The 17,272-nt window shown below is 41.6% G+C and overlaps 2 protein-coding genes across 19 annotated transcripts in view; one reads left to right on the top strand and one right to left on the bottom strand.

Annotated features, from left to right (window-relative positions):
• Positions 1-17,272, bottom strand: part of nrxn1b (neurexin 1b) — a 799,620-nt gene that overhangs the window by 700,011 nt on the left and 82,337 nt on the right. For 14 of the 17 annotated variants that reach the window (XM_068212849.2, XM_073919584.1, XM_073919585.1 and 11 more), the window contains one exon: positions 12,932-16,814. In XM_068212849.2, the coding sequence (XP_068068950.1) occupies positions 16,519-16,814 (296 nt within the window). In that variant the 3' untranslated portion in view covers positions 12,932-16,518. Of the gene's footprint in view, positions 1-12,931; positions 16,842-17,272 lie in introns of those variants that run through there. The other 3 variants (NM_001290176.1, NM_001079959.2, XR_012388554.1) reach the window with 2 other exon arrangements.
• Positions 247-11,216, top strand: polh (polymerase (DNA directed), eta). 2 transcript variants are annotated; one of them, NM_001040247.2, is made up of 10 exons: positions 276-484; positions 2,013-2,147; positions 3,115-3,326; positions 4,023-4,195; positions 6,208-6,311; positions 6,499-6,618; positions 7,467-7,590; positions 8,018-8,083; positions 8,895-9,067; positions 9,863-11,216. In NM_001040247.2, the coding sequence occupies exons 1-10, from the start codon at positions 348-350 to the stop codon at positions 10,866-10,868; spliced, it is 2,250 nt and encodes a 749-aa protein (NP_001035337.2). In that variant the 5' UTR covers positions 276-347; the 3' UTR covers positions 10,869-11,216. The 2 variants fall into 2 exon arrangements, 1 of the variants encoding a protein (NP_001035337.2); XR_012388687.1 differs by lacking the exon at positions 7,467-7,590 and having other exon boundaries at positions 247-484; positions 6,499-7,461; positions 7,747-8,083; positions 9,863-11,208.

Raw genomic sequence — 17,272 nt, 5'->3', positions numbered from 1 at the left:
GTCAGCAGCTGTATCCCTTCTAGCAACAACCCGTGAGAATGGCATACCTGTTAATGTCAGTTATTTATATTATTTTAATAAATTATTCATGAATTGTATTTTATTGACTTCTGACTATCCCTACCTAAACCCTCGCTGTAATGTAAAAATATTTAACTATAAAAATAATAATTTAACTCAATATTTATTTTCAAGTGCGCCAGAGGGCAGTGCGCAGATCACACTCGCGCTGCTCCACACAGAGACAGACGAAGAAGAAGAGCTCGAGCTTTACCCGCGGAGAACACCAGGAAGTTCCATAACACAGACAGACTTTCATAATAATCCAGATTTATGATCTCACGCTGATGGATTTCGGGAAGGAGCGAGTGGTCGCGCTGGTGGACATGGACTGCTTCTATGTGCAGGTGGAGCAGAGACTGAAGCCCGAGCTGAAGAACAAACCCTGCGTTGTGGCGCAGTACAAGACCTGGAAAGGCGGAGGGTGAGGAAACTGACAGAAACCCGCACACAAATGAGCAAAACAGCACAGATTTAAGCAGAAATATACAATATAACCAGAGCTGGGAGCTTTATTTCACTACAGATCTCAAAATACATACTTTAAAAAGACATGTGTAGCGTATTCCGTTAGATTAGTCACGTTTAGTAATGTCCTGCATCGCAGATATACAGTTACAGTAATTTTAATTGGGCTAAAGTTGGTTTTATTTGCACACATTCAGACTTTCTCCTTAATATAAAGTTTGTTTTATTTTCACTCATTCATTCAGTGATGACTCCTGACACCCTCCCTGTATAGTTTACCATGGTATTTTGAATATTGGGTGTGAAACAGCATGTAAGTATGAGTAAAAACAACATCTGCGCTATTTACTGACTGTGATCAGTGTTGTATTTTGATAGCCACCGGCTGATAATGTGATATTGAGGTAAAAGTTGGCTTTATATTCATCATATAATTTCAGAAAAGTGTTTTTTGCAAACCATAAATGGGGAAATCACATTATCAGTCAGTGAATATCAAAGTACAACACTGCTTATAGTCAATAAAATAATGATAATGTCATTGTGAAGTCAGACCTGCATGCTATTTCAGACCAAATATTAAGTTTAGCGTTTCACAAGTTGTCACTGTTCAGAAATGAGCAAATGTGTTAACATATAACCAGCTTTACTTCGTTATCACAAAATACATTCATTAAAAAGTAATTTGTAATGTATTCTGTCAAGTTAAGTACCGTCCTACATCACTAATATACTATAGCAATTTTTAACTATGCTTTAGTAAAGTGTATTATACTGTATATTAGAGCATTTAAAATACTCAATTAATGCTTCAGCATATTAAACCAACTTCACCCCAATAGAAAACTGACAGAAAAACTGCTCAGAAATGAGCAAAACAGCACAGATATAAGCAGAAATATACATTATAATCAGAGCTGGGAGCTTTATTTCACTACAGATTTCAAATACATGATTTAAAAAGACATGTGTAATGCATTTTATTAGTTTAGTAATGTTACCGACCTACATTACAAATATACTATAGTAATCTTTATTGGGGTAAAGTTGGTTTTATATTTGCACATTCATTCAGTGACGACTCCTGACACCCTCCCTGTATAGTTTACCATGGTATTTTGAATATTGGGTGTGAAACAGCATGTAAGTATGAGTAAAAACAACATCAGCACTATTTACTGACTGTGATCAGTGTTGTATTTTGATAGCCACCGGCTGATAATGTGATAATGAGGTAAACATTGGCTTTATATTCACACATTCAGAATATATTCAGTGAATATCAAAGCACAACATTGTTTAGTCAGTTAATAATAATAATAATAAATAGTGCTGATGTTGTTTTGAATTTCAGACCCAACATTTAAAGTAGCCGTAAACACTATAGAGAGCATTAAAATGAACACTTGTGTGAAAATAAAGCCAACTGGACCTCAGTCTTCCTCAGAGGATCTGTGTTAAAGTGCTGTGATTACTGTGTCCAGCATTATAGCGGTGAGTTACGAGGCCAGAGCTCATGGAGTCGGCAGGAACATGTTCGCGGATGATGCCAGAAAGCTGTGTCCAGATCTGCAGGTGGCTCGGGTCCCAGAGGCTCACGGGAAGGCGGATCTCACACAGTAAGAGCTGTTTATTCTCAGAGCCACTTCAACAGTTATTACTTTCTAATTACAATTTAGATGAAGATTAAATGTCAAAGAATTTATTGCGATTAATTGCAATGAATAGTCCCATACAGAACTCCATGTCAGATATAAGACATATTAATTATGTCTATTTGTGTTTCTAATAATTAAAAGCGCACAGTGCTCAGCATAAATGAGCACACCTCCTTTGAAAAAAGCACATTTTTATTTTTATTTATCATTTTTTTCAATAAATATAGCCAATATGTTTTGGTGCATTTAAACTAAACAGTTTGATTAATCAGATACATGCATTAAATTAAGAGTTTGGTCACCGAATATCTTTAGGAATCCAAATAAAATACATTTAAATTGTGACTGGGATCCTGTTTATGAATCTTTTATTTAATATTTATCATTTATTCATTTTCCTTCGGCTTAGTCCCCTTATTCATCAGGGGTCTCCACAGCGGAATGAACCACCAACTATCCCTGCATATTGTTTATGGAGCCCATGCCCTTCCAGCAGCAACCCACTTGGAAACACCTATACACACTTATTCGCACACACACACACACACACACACACACACACACACACACACACACACACACACACAAACACAAACACAAACAAACACAAACAAACACACACAAACACACAAACACACACACACAAACACACTCACACACACACACTCATACACTCATACACTATGGCCACATTAATTCATCAGTTCCCCTATAGTGTTTGGACTGTGGGGGAAACCGGAGCACCCAGAGGAAGCCCACGCCAACACTTGGAGAACATGCAAACTCCACACAGAAACTCCAACTGACCCAGCTGGGACTCGAACCAGTGACCTTAGTGCTAACCACTGTGCCACCCCTATTTAATATGTATCCCTAACATAGTATTTTTTGGACCTTGTGTTTGTGTGCGCGTGTGTGTGTGTTTCAGCTACAGGGAGGCGAGTGTGGAGGTGATCGAGGTGATGTCCCGCTTCGCTGTGATCGAGAGAGCCAGCATTGACGAGGCCTATATGGACCTGACGGCCAGCGTTCAGGAGCGCCTGAAGAACACCAGTGTGCAGGACATCACGGCGCAGCAGCTGAAGAACACACACATTCAGGGTTTCCCTACACAGCAGGAGAACACACACCTGGACAGAGGTCAGCCCTGTTCTCACCTGGTATTAAAGAGACAGTTCACCCAAAAATGTAAACACAGGGTCAGTTTTACCCTTCACTATTGTTGGTACACTATATAGAGTTCGCCAAAGGGTCCAGATGGTCTAGTATTTCTGGTAGAAATGTGAAGTGTAGAGATGTCCCTACTCTAACTGCTAATATTGCCCACCATTAGGGATGTAACGCTATTGTAAATACCGTCATTTTGATACCGTTACGTCCCCACCCTCCATGTGAATTCAATTAGAACTACAAATTCAGGGGAAAAGTGTAAACAAACTACAAAAATGGCGGATGCTCGAGACCAACTGTCCAGTAGAGAGTAAACCAGGGGTGTCCAGACTCGGTTCTGGAGGGCCGGTGTCCTGCGAAATTTAGTTCCAACCCCAATCAGACACACCTGGGCTAGCTCTTACTAGGCTTTCTAGAAACATCCGTGCAGGTGTGTTGAGGCAAGTTGGAGCTAAAATCTGCAGGACACCGGCCCTCCAGGACCGAGATTGGACACCCCTGGAGTAAACCTATAGAGAGGCTTCAAGAGATGTTTGAATGACTTAATTAAGATCTAGTCAAGTGGAAAATCTTTAAATCTTGTTTTCTGTGTAATGTAATGGTACTTTTACTTGAGTGAGCTGTTTCCTCATCCTCTTCCCACCGCTGTGTGTTGTGTTTGTGCAGATGCGCAGCGGGCCGCAGGTCTGCAGCAGTGGCTGGATCTTCTGTCCTCCAGCACTGAATCTTCACCTGCGGATCTGCGTCTGGCCGTCGGGGCTCTGATAGTGGAGCAGATGAGGGCTGCTGTGGAGGAACACACCGGGTTTCGCTGCTCCGCCGGTATCTCACACAACAAGGTGGATATAAGAGAATTTCTACGTCTCTTTCTACATTTACAGTTAGCGGGTGTTCAGTCGTGGTCATGAAGCGCAAAATAAGCTATATAAACCCAAACCCAGCATGATTCCCTTATTGTATCAAGCTGTTTAAAATAATTGCAATTATGGCCTTTAATTGTCTGATACATACAGAAATCTAATACATGACTCAATATGAACATATACTGTATATCAAATTATATGTGCGTATTTGTTGTTGTAATTATTGCAAATGAACATGCAAACTCGGATTTGTTTGCAGCATTTTGAAATATGTGTGCATATATAACAGGGCTCGAAATTGCGACCATTTTGGTCGCATATGCGCCCGAAAATTAATCTATGCGACCTCATAGTATATTTGGGCGCATTAGTGCGACTGCTGATAATGGTTGTAGTGCGACCTGTTTTGATTTTTTTGTAAAAACGTGCTGAATCGCTCTTCCCTGCCGCTATATTGGTTCATATTAGCTGTCAATCCCTCAAGGTATTCCGCTGTCAGATGACAGGGAAGGAGCTTGATGACCACGGGAAATGCAAACGGCTGAAGAGTAAAAACTTAAAGCACACAGGTTTGCAAACCCCACCTAAAGTTGAGGCGCAGATGAGAGCGATCATGACACGTCACGTGGTGAATAATGATCCGCTAGCTGAGATCAATCGATTACGCGCTTCTTGGAGAAGGCGCCCGAATCTCCATGCTTTGCATTCACTGCGTGTTCAGCGCAAATGTCCGCTAAAAGTCAAATCTAATACTGTTCATATCATCGCCAAAGAAGCTCGCCTTTACTAAGTTTACACTGAAACTGCGTCTCATAACAAAGAGCGGTATTGCGCCGATGGTTAGTCTAGATGGTTAGATCTAGTCTCATATTATTTACTGTCATCATGACATCTAAATATTCTTCAAGACACTTCTATACAGCTTAAAGTGACATGTAAAGGCTTCACTAGGGTAATTAGGGTAACTAGGCAAGTCATTGTATAATGATGGTTTGTTCTGTAGACGATCTAGAAAAAATATAGCTTACAGGGGATAATAATATTGAGTTGAAAATGGTGTTTAAAAAAATAAAAATGCTTTTACTCTAGCTGAAATGAAACAAATAAAACTTTCTGCAGAAGAAAAAATATTATCAGACATACTGTGAACATTTCCTTGCTCTGTTAAACATCATTTGGGAAATATTAAAAAACAAAAAAAATGCAATGGTGAGCTAATAATTCTGACCTCAACTGTATATGTGTGTGTGTGTGTGTGTGTGTGTGTGTGTGTGTGTGTGTTTAAAATGCAAACATCAATCCACACCTGCATGATAAATATGTAATTTACAAATTTCATTATCTCATTTGTCATCCTTTTAATTACTAAGGAATTTTTACAACTTTTTAAGATTAATTGACTTGTATTGAGAATATAAGTTGACACTTTGCACCTTGAAATATGAAAGTAATTTATTGCATTCTCTATATGTTAAAAACAATCACAACAAACTGGCCACACACACACACGTTTGTTTTTGTACTGTTTTATACTGTTCAAACCGTATATTGTATTGCCCTCACCCCACCCCACCCCTAATCATCACAGGAGTCAGTGTGCAGCTTTACTCTCTGATTAAACTCATCCTGTGTGATTTATAAGCTTTTTGAGTAATGAGGACGTCACCAATGTCCCCATATTTCACCTGCTTTTTGTAATACCTGTGTCATACCCATGTCATTATACAGATTTGTGTCCTGATATGTCACAAAAACACACACACATAAACACACACACAGAAATTCTGCTAAAGTTGAAACCGTTGGCTAGTATCTGTTGCTTCATTCTCCACAGTGATTTGTTGACGTCGCTGCCTGCTGTTTGACATGTTTATACTACATTTATTCCCAGTTATAATCAGTCTCTCCATCTTAAATGTGAAGACTGATGAACTGTATGTTGGTTTTTGTTTTCATTGAACTCTAATGTTTCTGGGTTTGTCTCTCAGGTGTTGGCCAAGCTGGCATGCGGACTAAACAAACCCAATCGCCAAACCGTGTTGCCGCTGAGCTCCGTTCCTCAACTCTTCAGCACTCTTCCCATCAGCAAAATGTAAGTGATCGCTAATCATGTCAGTAAAATTCCTCTTCGAATGACTTCAGTGACTTGAACAGTACTGCCTCGCTTTATTTCTCAGTGAATAAGTATTTAATTATAGTCAGTGGTTTTAGATAAGCACACCCAGCACTGCCTGTACCTCATGAACACGTGTGTTTCCACATGTGTATGTTGTGCTCAGTCGTAATCTGGGAGGGAAGCTGGGCTCGTCCATCACGGAGACTCTGAGTGTGGAGAACATGGGAGATCTGACCCGGTTCAGCAGAGCCCAGCTGGAGCAGCACTTCGGGGACAAGACCGGGTGAGCAAACACACACGGAGAGAAGATAAATAAAGCCATGTACAGATCTGAAATCAGCTGATATTCATTCAGACACTCATCATATGCAGCTTTATCATGGACTTAATGAGTTTGACAACTTGAACTGGACAGAATATTCAATTAAGCAGGCGAGGTTATTTCTGCTGCAGGTTTCACACACACACATGACTGACTCAAAGTGCTTTACAAGAAAAAGAAGATCAAATACACGTGTAGATCAGAACAACAGAATAAACATCATTAAACTTGATGAAGCAGATTTAAAAGGAAAACAGAAGAAAAAAAAGACATTAGTGAATCATGTGTGTGTGTTTCTGTGTGTGTGTGTGTGCGTGCGTGTGTGTGTGTGTGTGTGTGTGTTGTGTGTGTGTGTGTGCGTGCGTGTGTGTGTGTGCGTGCGTGTGTGTGTGTGTGTGTGTGTTGTGTGTGTGTGTGTGTGCGCGTGTTTGTGTGTGTCTGTCTGTGTGTATGTGTGCGTGCATGCATGCGTGTTTGTGTGCGTGTGTGTGTGCGTGCGTGTTTGTGTGTGTGCGTGCGTGTGTGCGTGCGTGTCTGTGTTTCTGTGTGTGTGTGCGTGCGTGTGTGTCTCTGTATGTGTATGTGTGCGTGAGTGTGTGTGTGTCTCTGTATGTGTGTGTGTGTTCGTGCGTTTGTGCGTGCATGTCTGTGTGTGTGTCTGTGTGTTTCTGTGTGTGTGTGTGTGTGTGCGTGCGTGTGTGTGTCTCTGTATGTGTGCGTGCGTGCGCGCGTGTGTGTGTGTGTGTGTGTGTGTGTGTGTGTGTGTGTGTGTGTGGTGCCTGTGTGTGTGTGTGTGTGTGTGTTGTCAGGCCGTGGCTCTATGATCTGTGTCGAGGGATTGAGTTTGAGCCGGTGAAGCCTCGTCAGCTGCCCAAATCCATCGGCTGCAGCAAGAACTTCGCTGGGAAAACCTGCCTGCGCACAAAACAACAGGTGGAGGGAGAGAGAGTGTGTGTGTGTGTGTGTGTGTGTGTGTGTGTGTGAGAGAGAAAGAGAGAGAAATGCAATTGTGTGTGTGTGTATTTGTTTGTGTGTGTATGCACATGAGAGTGTGTGTTTGGTTGTTCATGTATCCGAGTTGTTTCTGAGTGTGTGCAATTGATTGTTTGTATATATTTAATGTTTGTGTGAATGTGCAATTGTGTGTGTGTGTGTGTGCGTATTTGATTGTGTTGTTTGTCTGTGTGTATGTGTTGTGTGTGTTTTTTGTGTGTGTGTTTGGTTGAGTTGTTTGTATATATATATATATATATATATTTATGTTTGTGTGAATTTGTATTTGTGTGTTGTGTGTGTGTGTGTGTGTGTGTGTGTGTGTGTGTCTGTGTGTGCACATACTGACGCTCTGTTCTCTCTGCAGGTTCAGTACTGGCTCCATCAGCTGGCTCTAGAGTTAGAGGAGAGACTCAATAAAGACAGAGATGTGGTGAGTACACACACACACACACACTGCTGCGTCTCACATTCATATTTAAATCCTTCATCAATCAATCAGTATATTACTGTGTATATTGATAATGTATATATAAACACAAACACACGCATGCAGATATTGAGAGAATGTTTATTTGTGTTTCGATATAAAATATTTATGTATTTGAAACAAATTGCATGTAAGTTGAAATATCTGTGTAAAAAAAGGTTTTGTTACACACACACACACACACACACACACACACACACACACACACACACACACACACACACACACATATATAATGGCAAAACAAACTTTTGATTTTGGATGCAATTAATCCTGATAAATCCAGCACTAATAGCTTAGTCCCTTTATTAATCAGAGATCGCCACAGCGGAATGAACCGCCAACTTTATCCAGCATATGTTTTATGCAGTGGATGTCCTTCCAGCTGCAACCCAGTACTGGGAAACAGCCATACACTATGACCACTTTAGTTGATCAGTTCCCCTATAGCGCATGTGTTTGGACTGTGGGGGAAACCGGAGCACCCGGAGGAAACCCACGACAACACAGGGAGAACATGCAAACTCCACACAGAAACACCAACTGACCCAGTCGGGACTCAAACCAGAGACCTTCTTGCTGTGAGGCGATCATGCTAACCACTGCGCCACTGTGACACCCTAATGTGGGATAATGTGTGATCTTTGATGTCTCCATATACATAACTCATGATGTTCAATAGGGTGTACAAACATTTTCACAAGACTGCATGCGTCACCTCAGGTGTGTGTGTGTGTGTGTGTGTTTTCTCCAGAACGGTCGAGTGGCCCGGCAGCTGACGGTGGGTGTGCGTCAGGCTGGAGGTCAGAGGTCAGGCAGTTTCTCGCGCTGCTGTGCTCTCGTGCGCTATGATGCGATGAAGATGACCAACGACAGCCTGACCATCATCAAGAGCCTGAACACTGCTGGAGCACACCAGGAGGCCTGGTGAGGAACACACACACACACACACACACACTTCTGCTTTCACTCACGCGTGTGCACACACACTTTCTCACAAACACAGACACTCATGCGCACTAACACACACACTCACTTGCTCACACACACACACACACACACACATACAAACAAACATGCTCAAACACACTCACACACACGCTTAAACACACTCACACACATTTGCTTAAACACACACACATACAAACAAACACTTGCACCCGCGCACACACTCACACACACACACATACTCTCACTCACTCACTCATTTGCTCACACACAAACATGCTCACACACTTGCTCAAACACACTCATGCACACTTGCGTGCACACACGCACTCACACACACAAACACGCACTCACACACACAAACATGCTCACACACACACACAAATACACACATACACACACAAACATGCTCTCTCTCTCACACACACACACACACACAAACACAAACATGCTCTCACACACACACAAATACACACAAACACAAACATGCTCACACACACACACACACAAATACACACATACACACACAAACACAAACATGCTCTCTCACACACACACACACAATTGCACACACACACAAATACACTCACACACAAACACACACACACAAACATGCTTTCACACACACACACACACACACACACACAAACATGCTTACTGACACACACACACACACACACACACAAACATGCTCACTCGAACACACACAAAGCTTGAACAACCCAAGTGAAGTTGCAGATGTGTCGAGTGTAATCCAGGCTTGCGTCTCCTCAGGTCTCCAGCGCTGACTCTTCTCCATCTGTCCGCCAGTAAGTTCAGCGACGCTCCCTCATCCTCATCTGCAGGAATAACCGGCTTCCTGAGCAGCGACGCGGCTTCATCTCCATCACAGAGCTCCAGCAGCCAGCGGAGCCCGATGGAGAGACCAGCGCAGAAGAGGAAACGACAGCAGGACCAGCGCCAGCGCGAGAACACCACTAGTATATCCGCATTCTTCCAGAGGAAGAGCCTGGAGAAACAGGAGATCCAGAACTCTCTCTGCCCTGGAGATCAGAGCACGAGTGCTTCAGGAGAACATGCATGCGGAGATACAGCCGCTCAGAAAACCACAGCAATCTCCACATTCCTCCAGAGAGAGAGCCTGGAGAAACAGGAGATCCAGAACGTCAGCCTCGATGATGAAGACCAGAGCGTTTGTGCTCCAGAAGAAAACACATGCAGGGAGAAACCTGCAGGAATCTCCACGTCCCTCCAGATGAAGAGTCTGGAGAAACACCAGATCCAGAACTCTCTCTGTGTTGGAGATCAGAGCGTTCGGGCTCCAGGAGAAAACCCACCCAGAGAGCAAACCTCTGATGAAAGCCCTGCAGGAATCTCCTCGTTCTTCCAGATGAAGAGTCTGGAGAAGCACAGGATCCAGAACTCTCCCTGCACTGGAGATCCTAACATCCGTGCTCCAGCAGAAAACACATCCAGAGACCAAACGTCTGAGAGAAGCACGTCAGGAATGTCCGGCTGTTTCCAGCAGGCTGTGGCTCCTGCAGGCGAGCGTGTGTGTTCTCCAGCAGAGGAGGATCTGCAGGTGTGCGAGCGCTGCGGGATGAAGGTGCTGGTCTGGGAGTTTCCAGAACACGCTGATTATCACTTCGCTCTGGACCTGCAGAAGTCCTTCTCTTCGGGGTCTCCGAGCCAGATGAAGACCCCGAGCGGCTCGCAGGCTAAAAGAGCCCGAGTTCAGGAACCCCGCGGCACGCTGCACAGCTTCTTCAAGAAGACCTGAGGATCTTCACTGCACTTCTCCAGCATCAGGTTTGAGCCCTTCGTGTTGTTGACATAATAAATAAGCCGATGTTGTACAGAATCGCGGTTCATAAGCCATGTTTATTCCTCTTCAGTCAGTGAAACGTCTTCATTTACACATTTATGTCACCAACTGAGTTTCTTCTGTCGAACACTAAAGAAGATATTTTGAAGAATGTTGGAAACCTGTAACCATTGACGAACATTGTGTTTGTTTTTCCTCCTATCAAGCTGAAAGTTTATTTTTAAAGCACTTTTCCCCCAAAACAGGCGCATCAGATGAACAAAACTATATAATTAAAAAATAAAACGTTGAGAAATATCCTCAGCTTTGAGCCTGTTGTGTTGTGGATGTTGTTCAGAATGGTGCTGCTTATATAGATTTTTTTAAAGCAAAAACAGGGTAAATCAATCATCAGATAGTCTAAATAATAAAGAAAATTTTTTGAAATGTTTTATATATATATATATATACATACAGTTGAAGTCAGAATTATTAGCCTCCTTTTGATTTTTTTTCTTTTTTAAATATTTCCCAAATTATACGTAACAGATTCAGGAGTTTTTCACAGTGTGTCTGATAATATTTGTTCTTCTGGAGAAAGTCAGATTTGTTTTATTTCGGCTAGAATAAAAGCAGTTTAGAATTTTTTAAAACTATTTTTGGGTCAATATTATTAGCCCCTTTAAGCAAATTTTTTTTTCTTCGATAATCTCCAGAACAAACCATCGTTATACAATAACTTGCCTAATTCCCCTAACCTGCCTAGTTCACCTAATTACCCTAGTGAAGCCTTGACATGTCACTTTAAGCTGTATAGAAGTGTCTTGAAGAATATCTAGTCTAATATTATTTACTGTCATCATGGCAAAGAGAAAATAAATCGGTTATTAGAAATGGGTTTTTAAAACTATTATGCTTAGAAATGTGCTGAAACAATCTTCCCTCCATTAAACAGAAATTGGGGGAAAAAATAAACAGGGGCGCTAATAATTCTGGCCTCAACTGTATATATATATATATATATATATATATATATATATATGTATATATAGCACACAAACATACAGACAGTTAACTTATAGATAACTTACTGCACATTGTTATGGGTCAATGATGCTAATATTCGGCACAAATCCATCAGTTTCTCTTTCTGGCTGTTCTTTCTATAAATAAACTGTGTAAAAGCACTGTCATGCGTGTTTCCTCGTCGGTTAGTAACGCTATATTTCATTGCGCAACAATTAATCTATCAGGCTTTTTGGCTTAAAATAGAGAAAACACGATTTCATTTGTTATTATTAGATTGTTTATATATATATATATATATATAAATAATAAATAAATAAAATATATATTTTTAATTATTATTATTATTATTATTATTAATTAATATTATTAATTTATTAATCCGTTGCCTATTATGTGGTGAATATACCCCTGTAATCCAAAGGGGAGGAGCTGCTGGAGAAGGGGAGGATGTGCAGGTGAAGAGGAGCTGCTGGTGAAGGGGAGGAGCTGATGATGAAGGGGAGGAGCTGCTGGTGAAGGAGAGGAGCTAATGGTTAAGGGGAGGAGCTGTAGATGAAGGGGAGGAGCTGATGATGAAGGGGAGGAGCTGCTGGTGAAGGAGAGGAGCTAATGGTTAAGGGGAGGAGCTGTAGATGAAGGGGAGGAGCTGCTGGAGAAAGGGAGGATGTGCAGATGAAGAGGAGCTGTAAATGAAGGGGAGAAGCTGCAGGTGAAGAGGAAGAGCTGCTGGTGAAAAGGTGGAGCTGTAAATGAAGGGGAGGAGCTGATGGTTAAGGGAGGAGCTGCTGGTGAAGGGGAGGAAGTGCAGCTGAAGAGGAGCTGCTTGTGGAGGAGTGGAGCTGCTGGTGAAGGGGTGGAGCTAAAGTAATTTAAATACTTCATAATGATGTCTGTTAGAGACATTATTTCATGAACACTCACCTGCAGTAATGAACTCTGAGCTGTAAAAGGAAACGGACACACGGTCATATTCTCCTGTCAGAATGCAAGAACAATGTCTACACAGGAGATGATGGTGAATATATGAAAATATATTGTATTTTAAAAGATATCGTTTACATGCACACATCAAACAGACACAGGTGATGAAATTCAACATATGAACAAGAAACAAAAGCAGAAAGATGCAGATTTATCCAGCACGGCACATATGCAGGGAGGAGGAGCTACTGGGGCTAATAGTTTAGTTTACTGATCAGCTTTCCTAAATCAAATTATAAATAAAGGAGGTCCACAAAAGTAAGTCACTTGTGTTTTCTTCCCATCTCCTGTTTGTTCCAGTGTGAATGAGGCGGATACACACACACACACACACACACACCAGACTGAATGTGATTCATGACTGCAGTTAGCGGGAGTGATGAACACAAATGCATTCATCTGTCGCTGTGGATCAATTTCAGGGCGGTTCAGCTCGCTGGGTTTATTGGTCATAATATCGAGTCTGTGAATGGATCTGGATTCACTGCTTTGTGTTTCTCCCATGAGCTTATAAACCATGAAACATGCACACATCCAACAGCCACTCATGACTAAAACAAGCCATTGTCAAATCAAAAATGACCTCTCTTCATCCTCCATCTAGAAACATTTAATGATGTTCTCAGTTCTGCTGGGGAGAAAATCACAATTGCATCGTCTGTGCAGCAGCTTAGACGACACATCTGAGAGTTTACGGTGTAACATACTAAATCTATTGTCAAATACTATTTAGGACGCATAGTATGCAGATCGGGACGCAGCATCACTCTGAACGTATCATTTGAATCAGTGAGTCATTAACTGGACTAACACTCTAAACGAATCATTTGAATTATTGAGTTAATTACAGACTTGCTCTGAACAAATCAACTGAATCAGTGAGTCATTAACTGGACTAACACTCTAAACGAATCATTTGAATCTGTGAGTCATTAACTGGACTCTCACTCTAAATAAATCATTTGAATCTGTGAGTCATTAACTGGACTAACACTCTAAACGAATCATTTGAATCTGTGAGTCATTAACTGGACTAACACTCTAAATGAATCATTTGAATCAGTGAGTCATTAACTGGACTCTCACTCTAAACAAATCATTTAAATTACTGAGTTAATTAGAGACTTGCTCTGAACAAATCAACTGAATCAGTGAGTCGTTAACTCGAGATTTGCTCTGAACAAATCAACTGAACCAGTGAGTCGTTAACTCGAGATTTTGCTCTGAACAAATCAACTGAATCAGTGAGACATTAGTTGGAGATTTGCTCTGAACAAATCAACTGAATCAGTGAGTCGTTAACTCGAAATTTGCTCTGAACAAATCAACTGAATCACTGAGTCATTAGCTGGAGATTTGCTCTGAAAGAATCAACTGAATCAGTGAGTCGTTAACTCAAAATTTGCTCTGAACAAATCAACTGAATCAGTGAGTCATTAGCTGGAGATTTGCTCTGAACAAATCAACTGAATCAGTGAGTCATTAGCTGGAGATTTGCTCTGAACAAATCAACTGAATCAGTGAGTCATTAACTAGAGATTGAATTCACTGAATGAATCTGTGAATTTTTAACTGGAGACTCACTCTGAACGAATCACTGAATCAGTGAGTTGCTAACTGGAGACTCACTCTGAATGAATCACTGAATCAGTGATAACTCTGGGTTAAGCTCAGTGTGAAAAGCCCAACAGATGAAGCAGACTCATTTTCTTTTCTCCTCGTGTTCTTCACAGATGCATCAGGAAAAGTTTCAGCAACACAAACAGGCAAAAACAAATGTAAAAGATCAAAAAAGATTTAAAAAGAAAGCTTCATTCCTCTTCTTGCGTAAGTTATACAAGAAACAGCGAGTTTATTTCCAAAGTTGTGATGTTGGCGATCTCCCAAGTCAAGAGCGTGGGTGAGGGGGTTGACTGAAGAGAAGACTTGTTGCTGGGCCCCTAAATGCACTCTGTCACCATTTCCCCCCATTACTATGCCCCTGCGTACTGTACTGTAAGATCTGATGTCTCAGTGTGTCTTATCACACGTCAGTAGCTTTATGCTTTCTTGCTATTTTTTGTCTTGTTTCTAGTCCAAATATCTAAACATTCTTCAATCAGTCAGCATTCTCTAGACAAGCAAATAATAATATCAGCTTGATCTCAGAAATAATGAGTCAAAATGAAGAGAGTTTCTCATTAAAACAAGCAGAGTAATCTGACACTGGAGGAAGCAGAATAATTTAGCAAAAACAAGATTATTTTTGTCGGGCAGTCGCTGGAACCATTCAACTCACACCCGCTTACTGGATTACTAATTACCTGTTCACAGACACACTACAAAGAGCACTCACCTTCAGTCAGCCAGTGTCAGTCCTGAAAATCACACTCTGGCTGTTTCTCAGTATGCGTTCTTCAGCGATCTTGCCTTCTCGTGAAACGTCATCATCAGCTGCTAAAGTTCAGTTGCAATAATCAAGACCGCAAGAACAGAGGACACGTGAAACTTCCCGGATGTGTTCTTGATATCGAGAACGCACAACACAATCTCACGCCAATTCGTAACTTTTTCATTTAGTGGCTAATTCGTAAAAATACGTACGATCTAATTCGTACAATTTAGTACGATTTGCTCATCCCCCAATGACGGTTGGGGTTAGGGGTGGGGTCAGGTGCCACGCCTCCTTTTTAAAATCGTACCATTTCGTACGACTGAACTCGTACGAATTAGCCACTAAACTGGCAAAACAAAAAATACTTACGTTTTCTCGTGAGATCAGGCTGAAACGCACCCTTGCAGACTTGCGCACCGAACTCGCTCTGGAGGTCCCAGAAGTCATTGCGACTGGAGGTGGGAAGCGCAGCATTTCATCTAGATTCATTATTAAAGTTCAGAGATGTGACTTATTTACTTCAGGAGTTTCCCTAAATGAAACGGTGAAAGTAAACATCACCATGGACATCTTAGTAAAGGAATAAACACATTAAGGGTGTTTGTTTGCTGAAGTTCGTATTAAAATCTGTTTATTTATATTGAGCAGAGTATGCTGATAATGTTTTTATGCAGAGTATATGTTTTAAAAAGGGGGAAACAGTAAATCATTGTATGAATGCTGTAATGTTTAAATCATTTACCATTAAAAACGCGTGAATGACCATCAGGAAGAACGCAGCATCTCATTCCTCAGCACTCAAGACCGCTCTCCACAAGAACGCAAGTCTGTTCTCTGCCTTTTTAGAATTGAGAAACAGCCATTGAGTTTCATCCAATCCCTCTCCAGCTTTTCTCCTGTTCTAGCGTCCCTGTGTTCCTCGTCTTCCTGGACTCATGTTTATGTGTCGTGTGTCCTTAATCTCCACAAACTCAGTTAAGCTTCATTATTAACTTTGTTGATAAAACATTGTGTATATACTGACCTCCTGTGTTCAGTCCTCAGTGTGTCGTGAATTCTGCTTCCCCCAGTGTCAGATTATTCTGCTTGTTTTAATGAGAAACTCCCTTCATTTTGACTCATTATTTCTGAGAACAACACTACATTTAGTGCTCATCTAGAAGATACTTCTTGATTAAAGAGGTTTTAGATATCTGCTCTAGAAACAAGACACAAACTCTGAGTGTTTGCAGGATTATTGGATCACACGTAATACTCCTTGTTTTTGTTCTTCTTGCTCTTGCTCCCGCTGTCGTCGTCTGCAGTGTTTTTCTCCTTCAGCGCGGCTCCGTTGGAGTTGCAGATGTAGTTTCTGCTCTCGTCCACATGGTACGACCCCTCGTCTCGGTTGCGGTATTTGTACATGGCGTAGAGCAGGATGAGGATGCAGAGCGCCGCGCCCGCCACGATGCCCACCACCATCCCTGTGGTGCCGTTGGACTCCCGGAAAACCTCCGCCGGGCCTGGAAAACTGCTGATCGCGGGGCCTGTGGGGCCCGCTGGAGGAACAAAACAACACAGGGTCCCTTTAGTCAATTCAAGTTAACTAGTATAGCGCTTTCACAGTAGATATTAAGGGTGTCACGATCCTCCAAATCCTCGATTCGATTACATTTTCGATTCTAAAGGCACGATTCGATTCGATTTTCGATTATGAATAATTCATTAATTAATGACCAATTAATTATTTGTAGCCTACCGTTTAAACTACCTGACCTGCATGGTCTTTGTTTTACCCATAAACAAATCATACAGTAAATGAATAAAGGCAAGACACACACATAATCACCACCTGTCAATCACTTTTTCTGCGGGACTCGTGAATAGGCAGTGATCTGTGTCGTTATAATGGCGTCGGTAAAAAAGACGCACAACCAACAGGAACCAGCCAACAGTATCTGAGGTGTTCGCTAAATGACGAAGCACAAGTGAGTGAAAGATTGAAGCAGTCCTCTGA

Source organism: Danio rerio, chromosome 13 (genome assembly GCF_049306965.1).
Source record: "Danio rerio strain Tuebingen ecotype United States chromosome 13, GRCz12tu, whole genome shotgun sequence".
In the NCBI taxonomy this organism is placed as follows: domain Eukaryota; kingdom Metazoa; phylum Chordata; class Actinopteri; order Cypriniformes; family Danionidae; genus Danio; species Danio rerio.
Note: the sequence above shows the minus strand (reverse complement) of the source record. Positions and strands in the feature narration are given on the sequence as shown.